Source organism: Salmo trutta, chromosome 35, assembly GCF_901001165.1.
Source record: "Salmo trutta chromosome 35, fSalTru1.1, whole genome shotgun sequence".
NCBI classification, from domain to species: domain Eukaryota; kingdom Metazoa; phylum Chordata; class Actinopteri; order Salmoniformes; family Salmonidae; genus Salmo; species Salmo trutta.
The window spans coordinates 38,349,272-38,365,767 of NC_042991.1; the positions used below are offsets into that span (position 1 = coordinate 38,349,272).

Consider the following 16,496-nt stretch of genomic DNA (forward strand, 5'->3'; position numbering starts at 1 on the left):
AGTAACCGAAGGTTGCAAGATCAAATCCCCGAGCTGACAAGGTAAAAATCTGTCGTTCTGCCCCTGACCAAGGCAGTTAACCCACTGTTCCTAGGCTGTCATTATAAATAAGAATTTGTTCTTAACGGACTTGCCTAGTTAAATAACCAATAGGGTGCCATTTTGGATACATCTACAGTTAACCAATAGGATGCCATTTTGGATACATCTACAGTTAACCAATAGGATGCCATTTTGTATGCATCTACAGTTAACCAATAGGATGCCATTTTGTATGCATCTACAGTTAACCAATAGGATGCCATTTTGTATGCATCTACAGTTAACCAATAGGATGCCATTTTGTATGCATCTACAGTTAACCAATGTTAGACAGTTAAGGTTCTGCTCACACTGCCCCTGGGACTGTGTGGTAATGAAAGAGTGCTTTGTGTCCTCCGGCCGGGGCCGGCCTGTCAGGGAGGAGATCCTGTCGTTGCCTCCTGTGAAGACATGCTTCCTTATATCCCCATATGAATACTGCTGTTATGGAATGTAAGGAAGTGTGTGGTTACAAGGGGACTGGAGCTCCAAACTGAGAAGAGGATGTTTGTTTGGATGAAAACTAAGGCTGCAAGACTGAATGGGTGTTTTATTGTCATTTGTATAGAGGAGTAGAAGTTTAGTATATATATATATGTGTGTGTGTGTGTGTGTGTGTGCGTGTGTGCGTGTGTGCGTGTGTGCGTGTGCGCGTGTGCGCGTGTGCGCGTGTGCGTGTGCGCGTGTGCATGCGTGTGCGCGTGTGCGTGTGTGTGCGTGTGTGTGTGTGCGTGTGTGTGTGCGCGTGTGTGTGGCCCAGCCAACAGGTGGAAGGGGCTGTTCTTCATTCGGTGTCCTTCAGCCCAGACACGTGTGGTCGTTAACCACTAGCTGGGCGTGTGGGTGAAATGGCACCCAATTTCTGAAATAGTGCACTACTTTTAACCAGAGCCTTTATGGGCCATTGTCAAAAGTAGTGCACTTTAAAGGAAATAGGCTGCCATTTGTGACGTACCTCTGCCCTGCCCAGCCCTGCTGCTGACAGTCATGGGGGATTGACAGAACAGCTGTCCCCAGTTATAGCAACAGGAGGAGGGGTTGGGAAAGAAGAGGAGAGGGAGGGAGGGAGGGAGAGGTGGGAGAGGTGGGAGGGAGGGAGGGAGGGAGGGAGAGGTGGGAGAGAGGGAGGGAGGGAGGGGAGAGGTGGGAGAGGTGGGAGGGAGGGAGGGAGGGAGGGAGGGAGGGAGGGAGGGAGGGAGGGAGGGAGAGGTGGGAGAGAGGGAGGGAGGGAGGGAGAGGTGGGAGAGGTGGGAGGGAGGGAGGGAGGGAGGGAGGGAGGGAGGGAGGGAGGGAGGGAGGGAGGGAGGGAGGGGAGGGAGGGAGGGGTTGTCATTGAGAGTGGGGTGTGTTGGGTAGAGGTTGAGTGTTGACTGGTTGTTTGTATCTCGAATAATATTATTTCACTTTTTATTTCACTTTTTATTTAACCTTTATTTCACTTTTTATTTAACTAGGCAAGTCGGTTAAAGAACTAATTATTATTTACAACGACTGCCTAGGATGGGAGAGGTCTACTCTGTTTAGTAACATCACTTTCTCCATGTCTGTCTGGTCCAGTGAAACATGATTTATCCCAATGGTCTTAGTTAGTTTCCTGATTGGACAATGATAGTTCTGTGAGTAATGTTTTATTTAAAAATGTAATGAACTAGACAAGTCAGTTAAGAACAAATTCTTATTTGCAATGACGGCCTACACCGACCAAACCAGAACGATTTGCGCGCCGCCCTATGGTACTCCCAATCACGGCCGGTTGTGATACAGCCTGGATTCAAACCAGGGTGTCTGTAGTGACGCCTCTAGCACTGAGATGCAGTGCCTTAGACCGCTGCGCCACTCAGGAGGGATGATTCGTTTCCTGATTGGACAGTGATAGCTCTGTGAGTAATGTTATGGTAGTGATGATTAGTTTCCTGATTGGACAGTGATAGCTCTGTGAGTAATGTTATGGTAGTGATGATGACAGCCTCTCCATATCACGTTATGATATGTTATGGTCCCGTGTCATCACTGTTGTGCTTTTACTGACCTCCCTTTTTTCCTGTTTTTCTTTCTCTCTTTTCTAAACAGGAACAAGAGGACGATGTGGGACTCTGATGTCATGGCTCCAAAATATCATCTCCACTGCCCTCCTGTCTCTCTTTCTTTCTTTCTTTCTTCCTCTCCTCACCCCTGTCCTATCTCCTTCCTCCTCCTCCTCTCTCCCTTCCTCCTCCTCTCTCTCCCTTCCTCCTCCTCTCTCTCCCCTCTCCTCCTCTCTCCTCTCCTCCTCCTCTCTCTCCCTTCCTCCTCCTCTCTCTCCTCCTTCCTCCTCCTCTCTCTCCCTTCCTCCTCCTCTCTCTCCTTCCTCCTCCTCTCTCTCCCTTCCTCCTCCTCTCTCTCCCTTCCTCCTCCTCCTCTCTCCTTCCTCCTCTCTCTCTCCCTTCCTCCTCCTCTCTCTCCCTCCCGCTTTCCCTCTCGCCCTGAACTGCACGCCTTGCTGTGGCTGGTCAAACGGAACCAAGTCAGGTGTTTCAGTGAGGTTTGGTCCCCTTCAACCAGCTACGGCGCCGTGAACTCAGTCAGCAGACAGACAGACAGACACAGCGGGAATGACAGACAGACAGACAGACGGCCACAGCGGGAACGACAGACAGAGTGTCCACTGCTACTACTGTACTACTGTAGCCTACTGCTGCTGCTTGTGTGTCTGAATCACGTCAAATTCATCTACTTTTTGTACCACTATGGATTACTTTTTTTTTTAGATGTTTCTGTTACGCACATTTTTTATGTTGTGTTTCAAAAATAAAGAATTAAAGATGTGACCGTGATTTTATCTCTGTCATATTTACATTGGGTTGCTGTGCTATGAGTTGCTGGGTATTAGCTAAGGAATTAAACTATTAAATTCCCTGTATTAGCCAAGGAATGAAACTATTGCATTCCCTGTATTAGCCAAGGAATGAAACTATTACATTCCCTGTATTAGCCAAGGAATGAAACTATTAAATTCCCTGTATTAGCCAAGGGATGAAACTATTACATTCCCTGTATTAGCCAAGGGATGAAACTATTACATTCCCTGTATTAACCAAGGGATGAAACTATTACATTCCCTGTATTAGCCAAGGGATGAAACTATTACATTCCCTGTATTAGCCAAGGGATGAAACTATTACATTCCCTGTATTAACCAAGGGATGAAACTATTACATTCCCTGTATTAACCAAGGAATGAAACTATTACATTCCCTGTATTAACCAAGGGATGAAACTATTAAATTCCCTGTATTAGCCAAGGAATGAAACTATTACATTCCCTGTATTAACCAAGGAATGAAACTATTAAATTCCCTGTATTAACCAAGTAATTAAACTATTAAATTCCCTGTATTAACCAAGGGATGAAACTATTACATTCCCTGTATTAACCAAGGGATAAAACTATTAAATTCCCTGTACTAACCAAGGAATTAAACTATTAAATTCCCTGTACTAACCAAGGAATGAAACTATTACATTCCCTGTATTAACCAAGGGATAAAACTATTAAATTCCCAGTACTAACCAAGGAATGAAACTATTAAATTCCCTGTATTAACCAAGGAATGAAACTATTACATTCCCTGTATTAACCAAGGGATAAAACTATTAAGTTCCCTGTATTAACCAAGGAATAAAACTATTAAATTCCCATTTCAACGTAGGGCCTACATTAGCTAAAAATGTAACTCCAATGTTGCCAGTAATGTTAAATTCTAAGTTATGCCTAATTAAACACATGATCCAGTACTTTGGCAACTAGTAAGTATTTTATAAACCTTCCGCTTTGGGTTGGATGTGTCAATGTGTACTTCCTGCATGCATAATCTATGAGCAGAATTAGTGTTTTACCTCAATTAGCCATGAAATCCCTAGTTTGAAAGCGACTGTTTCTGGAAGATGTGCTGTGCCCACATTTCCCCCCCCCCCCCCCCCCCCAAAGCCCCCTAATAATTTCAGTTCCAGCCAATAAGATTCAGCCCCCTCACCATTTGAGTGACAGCTAGCCAGAATCCCTCACAGCAGAGAGAGAGAGCTGAGAGCAGTGAGTGTTGCACATATGGGATGTAGGACGGAATTTTCAGGGGACCACTTTGGCGCTACTTTTAGGAACTGTTGGCTAAAAAGTAAACAAAAGTACCGGATAATCCCTTTAACAGTCCTCAGCAACACAAGCCTCCAGTCACCAAGATGTTTGTCATTGGATAATAGAAGGTTTGCTCATAACATGATAATATTGTCATAGTTTGACTTAAATTTGCGACCATCGCATATGCTTCTAAAAAAAATTTTGCTCTACGCAGTAGAAACATTTCACCCGGGTAATACATCGAATGGCAAAAATTATATTTGTTACGTTTGTGGTTTCGTGTCCGGTGCTCTCCGGCTGTTGTTACATTTGTGCTGTTGTGATCCTCGCTATATAAGTCGTGTTACAAGTTCCACCAAGTGGGTTAACCCTATTTGTTTGCCTTTTATGCCAGCACCCCGGGATTGCTTCCCTGCCACACCGTTTGCTAAATTGGTGTCAGAAGAGGCCATTCGGGAACGCATGGCCCGAATGTGTGAAGGGGCTGAGTAGTCGAAGCTTGGGGATGTGCCTTCCCATTTGGAGGGGGACAGTGTAGCTATATGAGCCATATTACAATTCCCACCAAGTTGGCAAGATAAATAGTGTGGTTGCCTTTCACGCGACCCGGGTTCACTTCCCTGCACAGTTGTTCGCTACAGTATCATATTTACAGTGTGAGAAAAGTTGTAACATTTCACTATGTGAAGTCTACACCTAAATCCAGTTTGGGTAAAAAGTGAAGGAGGCTTTTATATTTTTCTAAATCGTCTCCTATTGGTCAGATTTTGGCAATTTATTTACCAATCACGTTTTGTGTTGTATTCCCATTGTGATTGGTCCCTGAACCAATATGAGGGCATTTTGAAATAAAAGCCTGTTTCATGTGTCCATTTTCCAAAAACACTGACGAAGGCTGAGGGTTTTACTTTAACCTCTACGGGATCTTCGTCGTCGTCGTTGTCCACCCACCCCACAACGCGGGACGGTTGAGCTAATGTGCGTTAATGTGATTAGCATGAAACTGGAATAATACATTGTGGCCTTTCTCTTGCATTAAAAAATAAATAAATAAAGTTTTTTTTCTTTGTATTATCTTTTACCAGATCTAATGTGTGTTATTCTCCTACATTAATTTCACATTTCCACAAACTTCAAAGTGTTTCCTTTCAAATGGTATCAAGAATATTCATATCCTTGCTTCAGGGCCTGAGCTACAGGAAGTTAGATTTTGGGTGTCATTTTAGGCCCTTTTTTTTTTAAAGGGTCCGATCCTTAAGAGGATTTATACAATCAAGACCTCATCTAAGAGAACCATGAGTAAGTGGAAGTCCTATGACTGACGCTATATATCTTTTTTTTCTAAAGAACAAGCCTTCAACATTGCCCAAAGGCCAGCAGATGGTGATATTGAGTTCATCTTACCGTCTAAATGCATTGTATACAGCCGGCAATACACTCGTATCCCCCGTCCTAAAACCTTCTCCATTCAGGCTGCAATTCGATTTCCTCCTTAACTTGATTTAATGGCAAGAAGGCAGAAAACAAATGGGGACAATGTGCTTTCCTTATGAAACACCATTTTCCTCCACCATGCTAAAGTGGCTAAATGCTAATCCCGGGATGTTGCATATAACGTGAATGCACCATCAGGAAGTAGCATTCTTAGGCGTTAGCCATTCTAGCATGGTGGTAGAAAATGTTGTTTCATAAAGAAAGTAGGCATATTTAAACCCATTTTTTCCAGCCTAAAAAAAGTTAAGGATGAAATCGAATTGAAGCCTGAATGGAGAATATTTTAGGCAATGTGCAAATTACTGGGGGCTCAGTTCCCTTGAATGAGACGCTATCTCCCCTAAATGCAACAAAAGTCCAACTTTGAGGGGGGGTGGGGTGACGATCGTCAAAAGGAGTAGACCAAGGTGCAGCGTGAAAAGTGCTCATATTTATTGCAACTCAGAACACTCAAACAAAATAACAAACAAAGGAAAAGGGGGAGAAAGAAAAAAAACAACCATCACATTCTGCATGCTTACTGACCTGACAAAAACAAGATCCCACACAGAAGGAGGGCAAAAGGGCTGCCTAAGTATGATTCCCAATCAGAGACAACGATAGACAGCTGCCTCTGATTGGAAACCATACTCAGCCAATCAGAGAAGAAAAACAACATAGAAAGATGACACATAGAACGCCCACCCCATGTCACACCCTGACCTAACCAAACACAGAAAAACGACTCTCTCAGGTCAGGGCGTGACAAGGGGTCTTCTCTAAATACTGCTAATTTAGCCATTCCCTTGTTGGTTTAAAATGTATATGTTTTACAGTGGTAAATATGAAAATAAAACTAATATCCCCACCTCTCTGTCATGGTTTAAGTTTACACCATTTCTTTCTATGTGGTGGCGCTGTCCAATCAGTAGTGCTGAATTTCAGCCTCAGCTAAGCTCCTTTAAGCATAGATTTTCCTTTGTGCTTCCTAATTTTTGCTATTTGTTTGCCATGCGTCCTTGATAAAAAAAAAAATTAAAAAGCATTTTGAACAAATGCATTACATTTATTAATTGATTTATCATTGTTTTGCTTTTCCAAGTCAGCTGTTTAAAGCGCTCATTGCTTTGTTTTCCAGGTGCACCGTGGGTATTGGTGTTCTCCGTGTCATCCGTGACCAGAAGTAGTAGACCATTTATTTAGCTTTATTATTTACTTTCTTTCCTGGTCAGCTGAGGATGGTTGACAATATCACTAGACAACTAGCCTACATCTAGCCATACAATCCATCCAACAAGTAGGCTATACGTTAATGACAGTAGGCCTATAAAGTGACTCATTCAAATAGAAGAGATTAATGTTCGGTTAGAAGGATTCGATTTTGCAATGGCCTAGGCTTACATTGTGGATTTGTGTTCCCATGAGAACTGTTTTCACGGCAAAACATAATGAAATGTTACGTAGGCATAGTTACACTTACAGTGCATAGCCAAGATCCATGATTTGAACAGGGTGCCTTTCCTGCAGTCAAAGGATCAAATCGCCCTCTAGTGGCCTCATGGGTGGAATGTTATCAATATTTTTGGGGGGGCCGAAAACCCACTGCTTCTATTTCAAACGGTTTTGTAATATTTGAGTCTTCTGTGATGTACAGCGCATTCTGAAAGTATTCAGATCCCTTGACATTTTGTTGCGTTACAGCCTTACTCTAAAATGGATTAAATATATTTTTTCTAATCAATCTATACACAATACCCAATTAAAGACAAAGTGAAAACAGGTTTTTAGAATGTTTTATTTTATTATTAAAAATAAAAAACAGACATACCTTGTTTACATAAGTATTCAGACCCCTTTGCCATGAGACTCGAAATTGAGCTCAGGTGCATCCTGTTTCCATTGATCATCCTTGAGATGTTTCAACAGCTAGATTGTAGTCCACCTGTGTTAAATTTAAATGATTGGACATGATTAAGAAAGTCACACACCTGTCTATATAAGGTCCCCCAGTCGACAGTGCATGTCAGAGCAAAAACCAAGCCATGAGGTCGAAGGAATAGTTCGTAGAGCTTAGAGACAGGATTGTGTCGAGGCACAGATCTGGGGAAGGGTACCAAAACATTTCTGCAGCATTGAAGGTCCTCAAGAACACAGTGGGCTCCATCATTCTTAAATGGAAGAAGTTTGGAACCACCAAGACTCTTCCTAGAGCTGACCACCCAGCCAAACTGAGCAATCGAGGGAGAAGGGCCTTGCAAAAGGACAACCATCTCTGCACCAAACAGGCCTTTATGGTAGAGTGGCCAGATGGAAGCCACTCCTCAGTAAAAGGTACATGACAGTCTGCTTTGAGTTTGCCAGAAATAACCTAAGACTTTCAGACCATGAGAAACAAGATTCTCTGGTCTGATGAAACCAAGATTGAACTCTTTGTCCTGAAAGCCAAGCGTCACTGTCACACTGTATAATGATAGGAGGCAGGCACAGGAATATGTCATTGGGGGGTTTATTTCTCCACCGAAAATAAAGTATGTCATGAAAACGACGGGGACGAAGCCCAAAACAAACACGTGTGTGTGTGTGTGTATGTATGTGTGTGTATGTATGTATGTATGTATGTATGTATGTATGTATGTATGTATGTATGTATGTATGTATGTATGTATGTATGTATGTGTGTGTGTGTGTGTGTGTGTGTGTGTGTGTGTGTGTGTGTGTGTGTGTGTGTGTATATGTGTGTGTGTGTGTTTGTGTATGTATATATATATGTGTGTGTGTGTGTGTGTGTGTGTGTGTGTGTGTGTGTGTGTGTGTGTGTGTGTGTGTATGTGTGTGTATGTGTGTGTGTGTGTGTGTGTGTGTGTGTGTGTGTGTATGTATATATATATATGTGTGTGTATGTATGTATGTATGTATGTATGTATGTATGTATGTATGTATGTATGTATGTATGTGTGTGTGTGTGTGTGTGTATATGTGTGTGTGTGTGTGTGTGTGTGTGTGTGTGTGTGTGTGTGTGTGTGTGTGTGTGTGTGTGTGTGTGTGTGTGTGTGTGTGTGTGTGTGTGTGTGTGTATATGTGTGTGTGTGTGTATATGTGTGTGTGTGTGTAACCCAAACAAAAGAGTGAGGTGAAAACCTCTAAATAATACGCAGGACGAGATCTGTAATAACAAGTCCACAATAACACACAAGACCAATGGACATGGTAACAATAACCGACAATGAGGAACAGAGGGAACATACACATACGAATCAGGGGGAATGAGAACCAGGTGTGTGTAATGAGACAAGACAGTCCAGAGCTGGTGAACGGAATGAGCATCAGTACCGGGGGGATCCGTGACAGTCACGTCTGGAGGAAACCTGCCACCATCCATACGGTGAAGCATGGTGGTGACAGCATCAAGCTGTGGAAATGATTTTCAGCGGCAGGGACTGGGAGACTAGTCAGGTTTGATGGACAGATGAACGGAGAGATCCTTGATGAAAACCTGCTCTAGAGCACTCAGGACTGCAGACTGGGGTAAAGGTTCACCTTCCAACAGGAAAACAACCCTAAGCACACAGCCAAGACAACACAGGAATGGTTTCAAGACAAGTCGGGGCAGCAGGTAGTCTAGTGCTTAGAGTGTTGGGCCAGTAACCGAAAGGTTGCTAGTTTGAATCCCCGAGCTGACAAGGTAAAAAGCTGTCATTCTGGAACCCACTGTTCCTAGGCCGTCATTGTAAATAAGAATTTGTTTAACTGACTTGCCGAGTTAAATAAATATATTATTATAAAAAGTCTCTGAATGTTGTTGTGGCCCAGCCAGAGCCTGGACTTAAAATAGCTGTGCAGCGACGCTCCCAATCCAACCTGACAGAGCTTGAGAGGATCTGCAGAGAAGAACGGGAGAAACTCCCCAAATACAGGTGTGCCAAGCTTGTAGCATCATACCCAAGAAGACTCGAGGCTGTAATCACTGCCAAAGGTGCTTCAACAACTGAGTAAAGGGTCTGAATACATATGTAAATCTCATATTTCAGTTGTGTAAAATTGCCTTGGCTGAGGGTAGGCTACCAACAGTGGTGTAGGCCTATTGGAGGATAAACGTAAGTAAATGTTGTTTACCCACCTTTTTCAGAAAAATGCGTTGAAAGTAGTGAGTGTTACTTTTATTTATTTAGAGACCGGATATCTGAGTTTACCCAGCAATTATTTTTTTTACCACTACATCACTGGGTACCAGTAGACCTATTTAAAGTTCATGGTAATGCACATTGCAGGGCCGGAGCCAGAACGGGCCTTTTTTTCATTGGTGTTATACTAAAGACCACCTTTGTCCAAGAGAGATTTATACAGTTGGCAAAATGTCACGCCATGGTAATTCTACACAAAACAACAGCCCTTACTTATTAAGTGTTTCTAAAAATCCCCTATGGGATAAAATGAATGGTGGTAAAACGATTGGAACCATTTCTCTGTTTTACCGCTAGGTTTTAAGGGTATTAGAACTCATACTGTGGTACTCTTATTGCCGGCTGCATACAATGCATTTGGACGGTAAGATGAACTTAATACCCCCATCTGCTGGCTTTTGGGGCTCCCCTCAACAAATACCTCATTTGTAGGCACTTCGGAGCCTCGTTTATCTACAACCGCAAGACGGCACTATGAGTTTTTCTACCAGCCCAGTTCTGACACATTTCCATTGCCTTGTTAACTTCCTGTTGAAAGTTACCGTAAACATGGCGGACTGTAGAGAAACAGGTGAGTCTGAAATGACAGCTGTCAACATACTTTACTTTTTTTTTTTAAACTATAGTTACAGCTCTGACTACAATATCACGGAGTAAACTAACGTGGCAGCTCGTCTGCGGTGAATGTTGTTCAGGTACAGCAGAGTTACGTTAGCCTGCGAAGTGATGGGCTGGTAGCTAGCGTTAGCCTGCGAAGTGATGGGCTGCTAGCTAACGTTAGCCTGCGAGGTGATGGGCTGGTAGCTAACGTTAGCCTGCGAGGTGATGGGCTGGTAGCTAGCGTTAGCCTGCGAGGTGATGGGCTGGTAGCTAGCGTTAGCCTGCGAGGTGATGGGCTGGTAGCTAGCGTTAGCCTGCGAGGTGATGGGCTGGTAGCTAGCGTTAGCCTGTTAGCTAACGTTAGCCTGCGAAGTGATGGGCTGGTAGCTAGCGTTAGCCTGTTAGCTAACGTTAGCCTGCGAGGTGATGGGCTGGTAGCTAGCGTTAGCCTGCGAAGTGATGGGCTGCTAGCTAACGTTAGCCTGCGAAGTGATGGGCTGCTAGCTAACGTTAGCCTGCGAGGTGATGGGCTGGTAGCTAGCGTTAGCCTGCGAGGTGATGGGCTGGTAGCTAGCGTTAGCCTGTTAGCTAACGTTAGCCTGCGAAGTGATGGGCTGGTAGCTAGCGTTAGCCTGTTAGCTAACGTTAGCCTGCGAGGTGATGGGCTGGTAGCTAGCGTTAGCCTGCGAAGTGATGGGCTGCTAGCTAACGTTAGCCTGCGAAGTGATGGGCTGCTAGCTAACGTTAGCCTGCGAGGTGATGGGCTGGTAGCTAGTGTTAGCCTGCGAGGTGATGGGCTGGTAGCTAGCGTTAGCCTGTTAGCTAACGTTAGCCTGCGAGGTGATGGGCTGGTAGCTAGCGTTAGCCTGTTAGCTAACGTTAGCCTGCGAGGTGATGGGCTGGTAGCTAGCGTTAGCCTGTTAGCTAACGTTAGCCTGCGAGGTGATGGGCTGGTAGCTAACGTTATTCATAGTGTGACTTCGCTGTTGCATCATTCATATTGGTTGTTACTTGAACCAACATAGCTAAATACGTTTTTACTCGTTGACTAGTTTTAGGCTGGGTTTCTGTACAGCACTTTTTGACATCAGCTGATGTAAGAAGGGCTATATAAATACATCTGATTGATTGATTTGTTTATGCACACTAACGTTAGATACCCGAGCCAGTTAACGTTAGTAGCCAATTAGCTAATTAGCCTGGCTGGTGTATATTTAGCCATGTAACGTTAGTAGCTAATTAGCTAACCTGTCTGATGTCTATCTTTAGCCAGTTAAAGCTAGATAGTTAGCTAGTTAGTGCGGTCTTGCTAGCTATCAGCTGGATGCAAATACAACTTCGTCCTTATCACGACACTGTGTGTTACAGATGGACCTGAGAAGAAAGATGAAATCGTACGCGCTAAAGTAAGTATCCTTCTAAACCAAAAGTTACTCCGTTTTTCCAAAATGACGGCAAAAAATGGAAATGGACAATATTGTCCATACCATATGGTCCACTGTCCCAACGCGCTAACCAGCTTTTCTTCCTGTCATTAAAATCCACATCATTTTTTTTAGAATGAAGGGAAGGAGTTGACCAAAGAGGAGAAGCAACGGCTGAGGAAAGAGAAGAAACAACAGAAGAAACAGAAGGATGAGAAGAGCCCGTCAGAAAGAGCGAAGGAAAAGAAACCTGTCGCTCCATCACAACCTGTAGCAACACAACCCCCGACACAGAAAGGTGTTCTAGCCATGGTTCCATAATGTAACCTCCATGCTATAGCCTTCTCTTCTACTGTTGACATCATGTCTTAATTGTTCCGCTTGTGGTCTGATTGTATCATTTTATATCTTTGGAAAAACAAATAGCAATAGTTGTTTACTAATTTCCATAAAGTGCTAGCTTTGTCATTGGTCCATTTACCTATGAATCCTATCCAGCATCCACTTCATTGGTCAATGCACCTGTCTGTCTCTGTCCCCAGCTCCCACAGTGTTACCTGCCTCTGCACCAATGCCTGTGCCTGCCTCAGGTGCTCCCTCCCACTCCTCTCCTGCGCCCTCCCCAGCAGACAAGCCAGCCAAAAGCAGAGCTGAGCAGAAGGCAGAGAGGAGAGCAAGGCAGGAAGCTGATAGAGCCTCTAAACAACAGAGCTGCTCGTCCAGCAGCAAGACCAAGGCCCCTCCAAGTGAACTAAACCCAGGTACAACACAACATCTGCTGGTGGATCTGTGGAGCACCTTGTTGACTTGTGATGTGATATATCTTATTGTCCTAGAGGGGAAATTACTTGGACAATTAAAGAGTGCTGCTGCTTTCATAGACATGCATACAATCAACCTATAATAACCCTCTCATCACCCCTCTCCCCCCAATCACACCCCCCTCCCCTCATCACACCCCCCTCCCCCTCTCCCCTCATCATCACCCCCCCTCCTCTCATCATCACCCCCCCTCCCCTCATCATCACACCCCCTCCCCTCATCATCACCCCCCCTCCCCTCATCATCACCCCCCCCTCCCCTCATCATCACCCCCCCTCCCCTCATCACCCCCCCCCCCCCTCATCACAACCCCCTCCCCTCATCACCCCCCCCTCCCCTCTCCCCTCATCGCCCCCCCCTCCCCTCTCCCCTCATCACCCCCCCCCCTCTCCCCTCATCACACCCCCTCCCCCCTCCCCTCATCATCACCCCCCCTCCCCCTCATCACACCCCTCCCCTCATCACCCTCCCCTCCCCTCATCATCACCCCCCCCCTCCCCTCATCACCACCCCCCCTCCCCTCATCATCACCCCCCTGCCCCTCATCACACCCTCTCCCCTCATCACCCCCCCTCTCCCCTCATCATCACCCCCCCTCCCCCCCTCCCCTCTCCCCTCATCACCCCCCCTCCCCTCTCCCCTCATCACCCCCCCTCCCCTCCATCACACCCCCCTCCCCTCCATCACACCCCCCTCCCCTCCATCACACCCCCCTCCCCTCCATCACACCGCTCTCCCCTCCATCACACCCCCCTCCCCTCCATCACAACCCCCTACCCTCCATCACCCCCCCTCCCCCCCAATCACACCCCCTCCTCATCTTAACCCCCCCATACTTCCCCATATACACAAAAGTGAATGAGTTGATGCCAGGACAGGCTGTGACTAGGGGACAGTAACACATGATGAAGACCTACAGGACAGGTTGTGACTAGGGGACAGTAACACATGATGAAGACCTACAGGACAGGTTGTGACTAGGGGACAGTAACACATGATGAAGACCTACAGGACAGGCTGTGACTAGGGGACAGTAACACATGATGAAGACCTACAGGACAGGTTGTGACTAGGGGACAGTTAGACATGATGAAGACCTACAGGACAAGTTGTGACTAGGGGACAGTTAGACATGATGAAGACCTACAGGACAGGCTGTGACTAGGGGACAGTAACACATGATGAAGACCTACAGGACAGGTTGTGACTAGGGGACAGTAACACATGATGAAGACCTACAGGACAGGTTGTGACTAGGGGACAGTTAGACATGATGAAGACCTACAGGACAGGCTGTGACTAGGGGACAGTTAGACATGATGAAGACCTACAGGACAGGTTGTGACTAGGGGACAGTTAGACATGATGAAGACCTACAGGACAGGCTGTGACTAGGGGACAGTTAGACATGATGAAGACCTACAGGACAGGTTGTGACTAGGGGACAGTTAGACATGATGAAGACCTACAGGACAGGTTGTGACTAGGGGACAGTAACACATGATGAAGAACTACAGGACAGGTTGTGACTAGGGGACAGTAACACATGATGAAGACCTACAGGACAGGTTGTGACTAGGGGACAGTAACACATGATGAAGACCTACAGGACAGGTTGTGACTAGGGGACAGTTAGACATGATGAAGACCTACAGGACAGGCTGTGACTAGGGGACAGTTAGACATGATGAAGACCTACAGGACAGGTTGTGACTAGGGGACAGTTAGACATGATGAAGACCTACAGGACAGGTTGTGACTAGGGGACAGTTAGACATGATGAAGACCTACAGGACAGGTTGTGACTAGGGGACAGTAACACATGATGAAGACCTACAGGACAGGTTGTGACTAGGGGACAGTTAGACATGATGAAGACCTACAGGACAGGTTGTGACTAGGGGACAGTTAGACATGATGAAGACCTACAGGACAGGTTGTGACTAGGGGACAGTTAGACATGATGAAGACCTACAGGACAGGTTGTGACTAGAGGACAGTAACACATGATGAAGACCTACAGGACAGGCTGTGACTAGGGGACAGTAACACATGATGAAGACCTACAGGACAGGCTGTGACTAGAGGACAGTTAGACATGATGAAGACCTACAGGACAGGCTGTGACTAGGGGACAGTAACACATGATGAAGACCTACAGGACAGGTTGTGACTAGGGGACAGTAACACATGATGAAGACCTACAGGACAGGTTGTGACTAGGGGACAGTAACACATGATGAAGACCTACAGGACAGGTTGTGACTAGGGGACAGTAACACATGATGAAGACCTACAGGACAGGTTGTGACTAGGGGACAGTTAGACATGATGAAGACCTACAGGACAGGTTGTGACTAGGGGACAGTAACACATGATGAAGACCTACAGGACAGGTTGTGACTAGGGGACAGTAACACATGATGAAGACCTACAGGACAGGTTGTGACTAGGGGACAGTTAGACATGATGAAGACCTACAGGACAGGTTGTGACTAGGGGACAGTTAGACATGATGAAGACCTACAGGACAGGCTGTGACTAGGGGACAGTTAGACATGATGAAGACCTACAGGACAGGTTGTGACTAGGGGACAGTTAGACATGATGAAGACCTACAGGACAGGTTGTGACTAGGGGACAGTAACACATGATGAAGACCTACAGGACAGGTTGTGACTAGGGGACAGTAACACATGATGAAGACCTACAGGACAGGTTGTGACTAGGGGACAGTTAGACATGAAGACCTACAGGACAGGTTGTGACTAGGGGACAGTAACACATGATGAAGACCTACAGGACAGGCTGTGACTAGGGGACAGTAACACATGATGAAGACCTACAGGACAGGTTGTGACTAGGGGACAGTAACACATGATGAAGACCTACAGGACAGGTTGTGACTAGGGGACAGTTAGACATGATGAAGACCTACAGGACAGGTTGTGACTAGGGGACAGTAACACATGATGAAGACCTACAGGACAGGTTGTGACTAGGGGACAGTAACACATGATGAAGACCTACAGGACAGGTTGTGACTAGGGGACAGTTAGACATGATGAAGACCTACAGGACAGGTTGTGACTAGGGGACAGTTAGACATGATGAAGACCTACAGGACAGGCTGTGACTAGGGGACAGTTAGACATGATGAAGACCTACAGGACAGGTTGTGACTAGGGGACAGTTAGACATGATGAAGACCTACAGGACAAGTTGTGACTAGGGGACAGTAACACATGATGAAGACCTACAGGACAGGTTGTGACTAGGGGACAGTAACACATGATGAAGACCTACAGGACAGGTTGTGACTAGGGGACAGTAACACATGATGAAGACCTACAGGACAGGTTGTGACTAGGGGACAGTTAGACATGATGAAGACCTACAGGACAGGCTGTGACTAGGGGACAGTTAGACATGATGAAGACCTACAGGACAGGTTGTGACTAGGGGACAGTTAGACATGATGAAGACCTACAGGACAGGTTGTGACTAGGGGACAGTTAGACATGATGAAGACCTACAGGACAGGCTGTGACTAGGGGACAGTAACACATGATGAAGACCTACAGGACAGGTTGTGACTAGGGGACAGTTAGACATGATGAAGACCTACAGGACAGGCTGTGACTAGGGGACAGTTAGACATGATGAAGACCTACAGGACAGGTTGTGACTAGGGGACAGTAACACATGATGAAGACCTACAGGACAGGTTGTGACTAGGGGACAGTTAGACATGATGAAGACCTACAGGACAGGTTGTGACTAGGGGACAGTTAGACATGA

General features: G+C 45.7%; 1 protein-coding gene across 1 annotated transcript in view; it reads left to right on the forward strand.

Moving 5' to 3' along the window:
* The first annotated feature begins 10,337 nt into the window (after nucleotides 1–10,337).
* Nucleotides 10,338–16,496, forward strand: part of LOC115175171 (translation initiation factor eIF-2B subunit delta) — a 35,906-nt gene continuing 29,747 nt past the window's right edge. Inside the window, exons 1-4 of the mRNA XM_029734404.1 lie at nucleotides 10,338–10,420; nucleotides 11,818–11,855; nucleotides 12,009–12,171; nucleotides 12,416–12,634. Of these exons, the coding sequence (XP_029590264.1) occupies nucleotides 10,399–10,420; nucleotides 11,818–11,855; nucleotides 12,009–12,171; nucleotides 12,416–12,634 (442 nt within the window). The 5' untranslated portion in view covers nucleotides 10,338–10,398. The remainder of the gene's footprint in view (nucleotides 10,421–11,817; nucleotides 11,856–12,008; nucleotides 12,172–12,415; nucleotides 12,635–16,496) is intronic.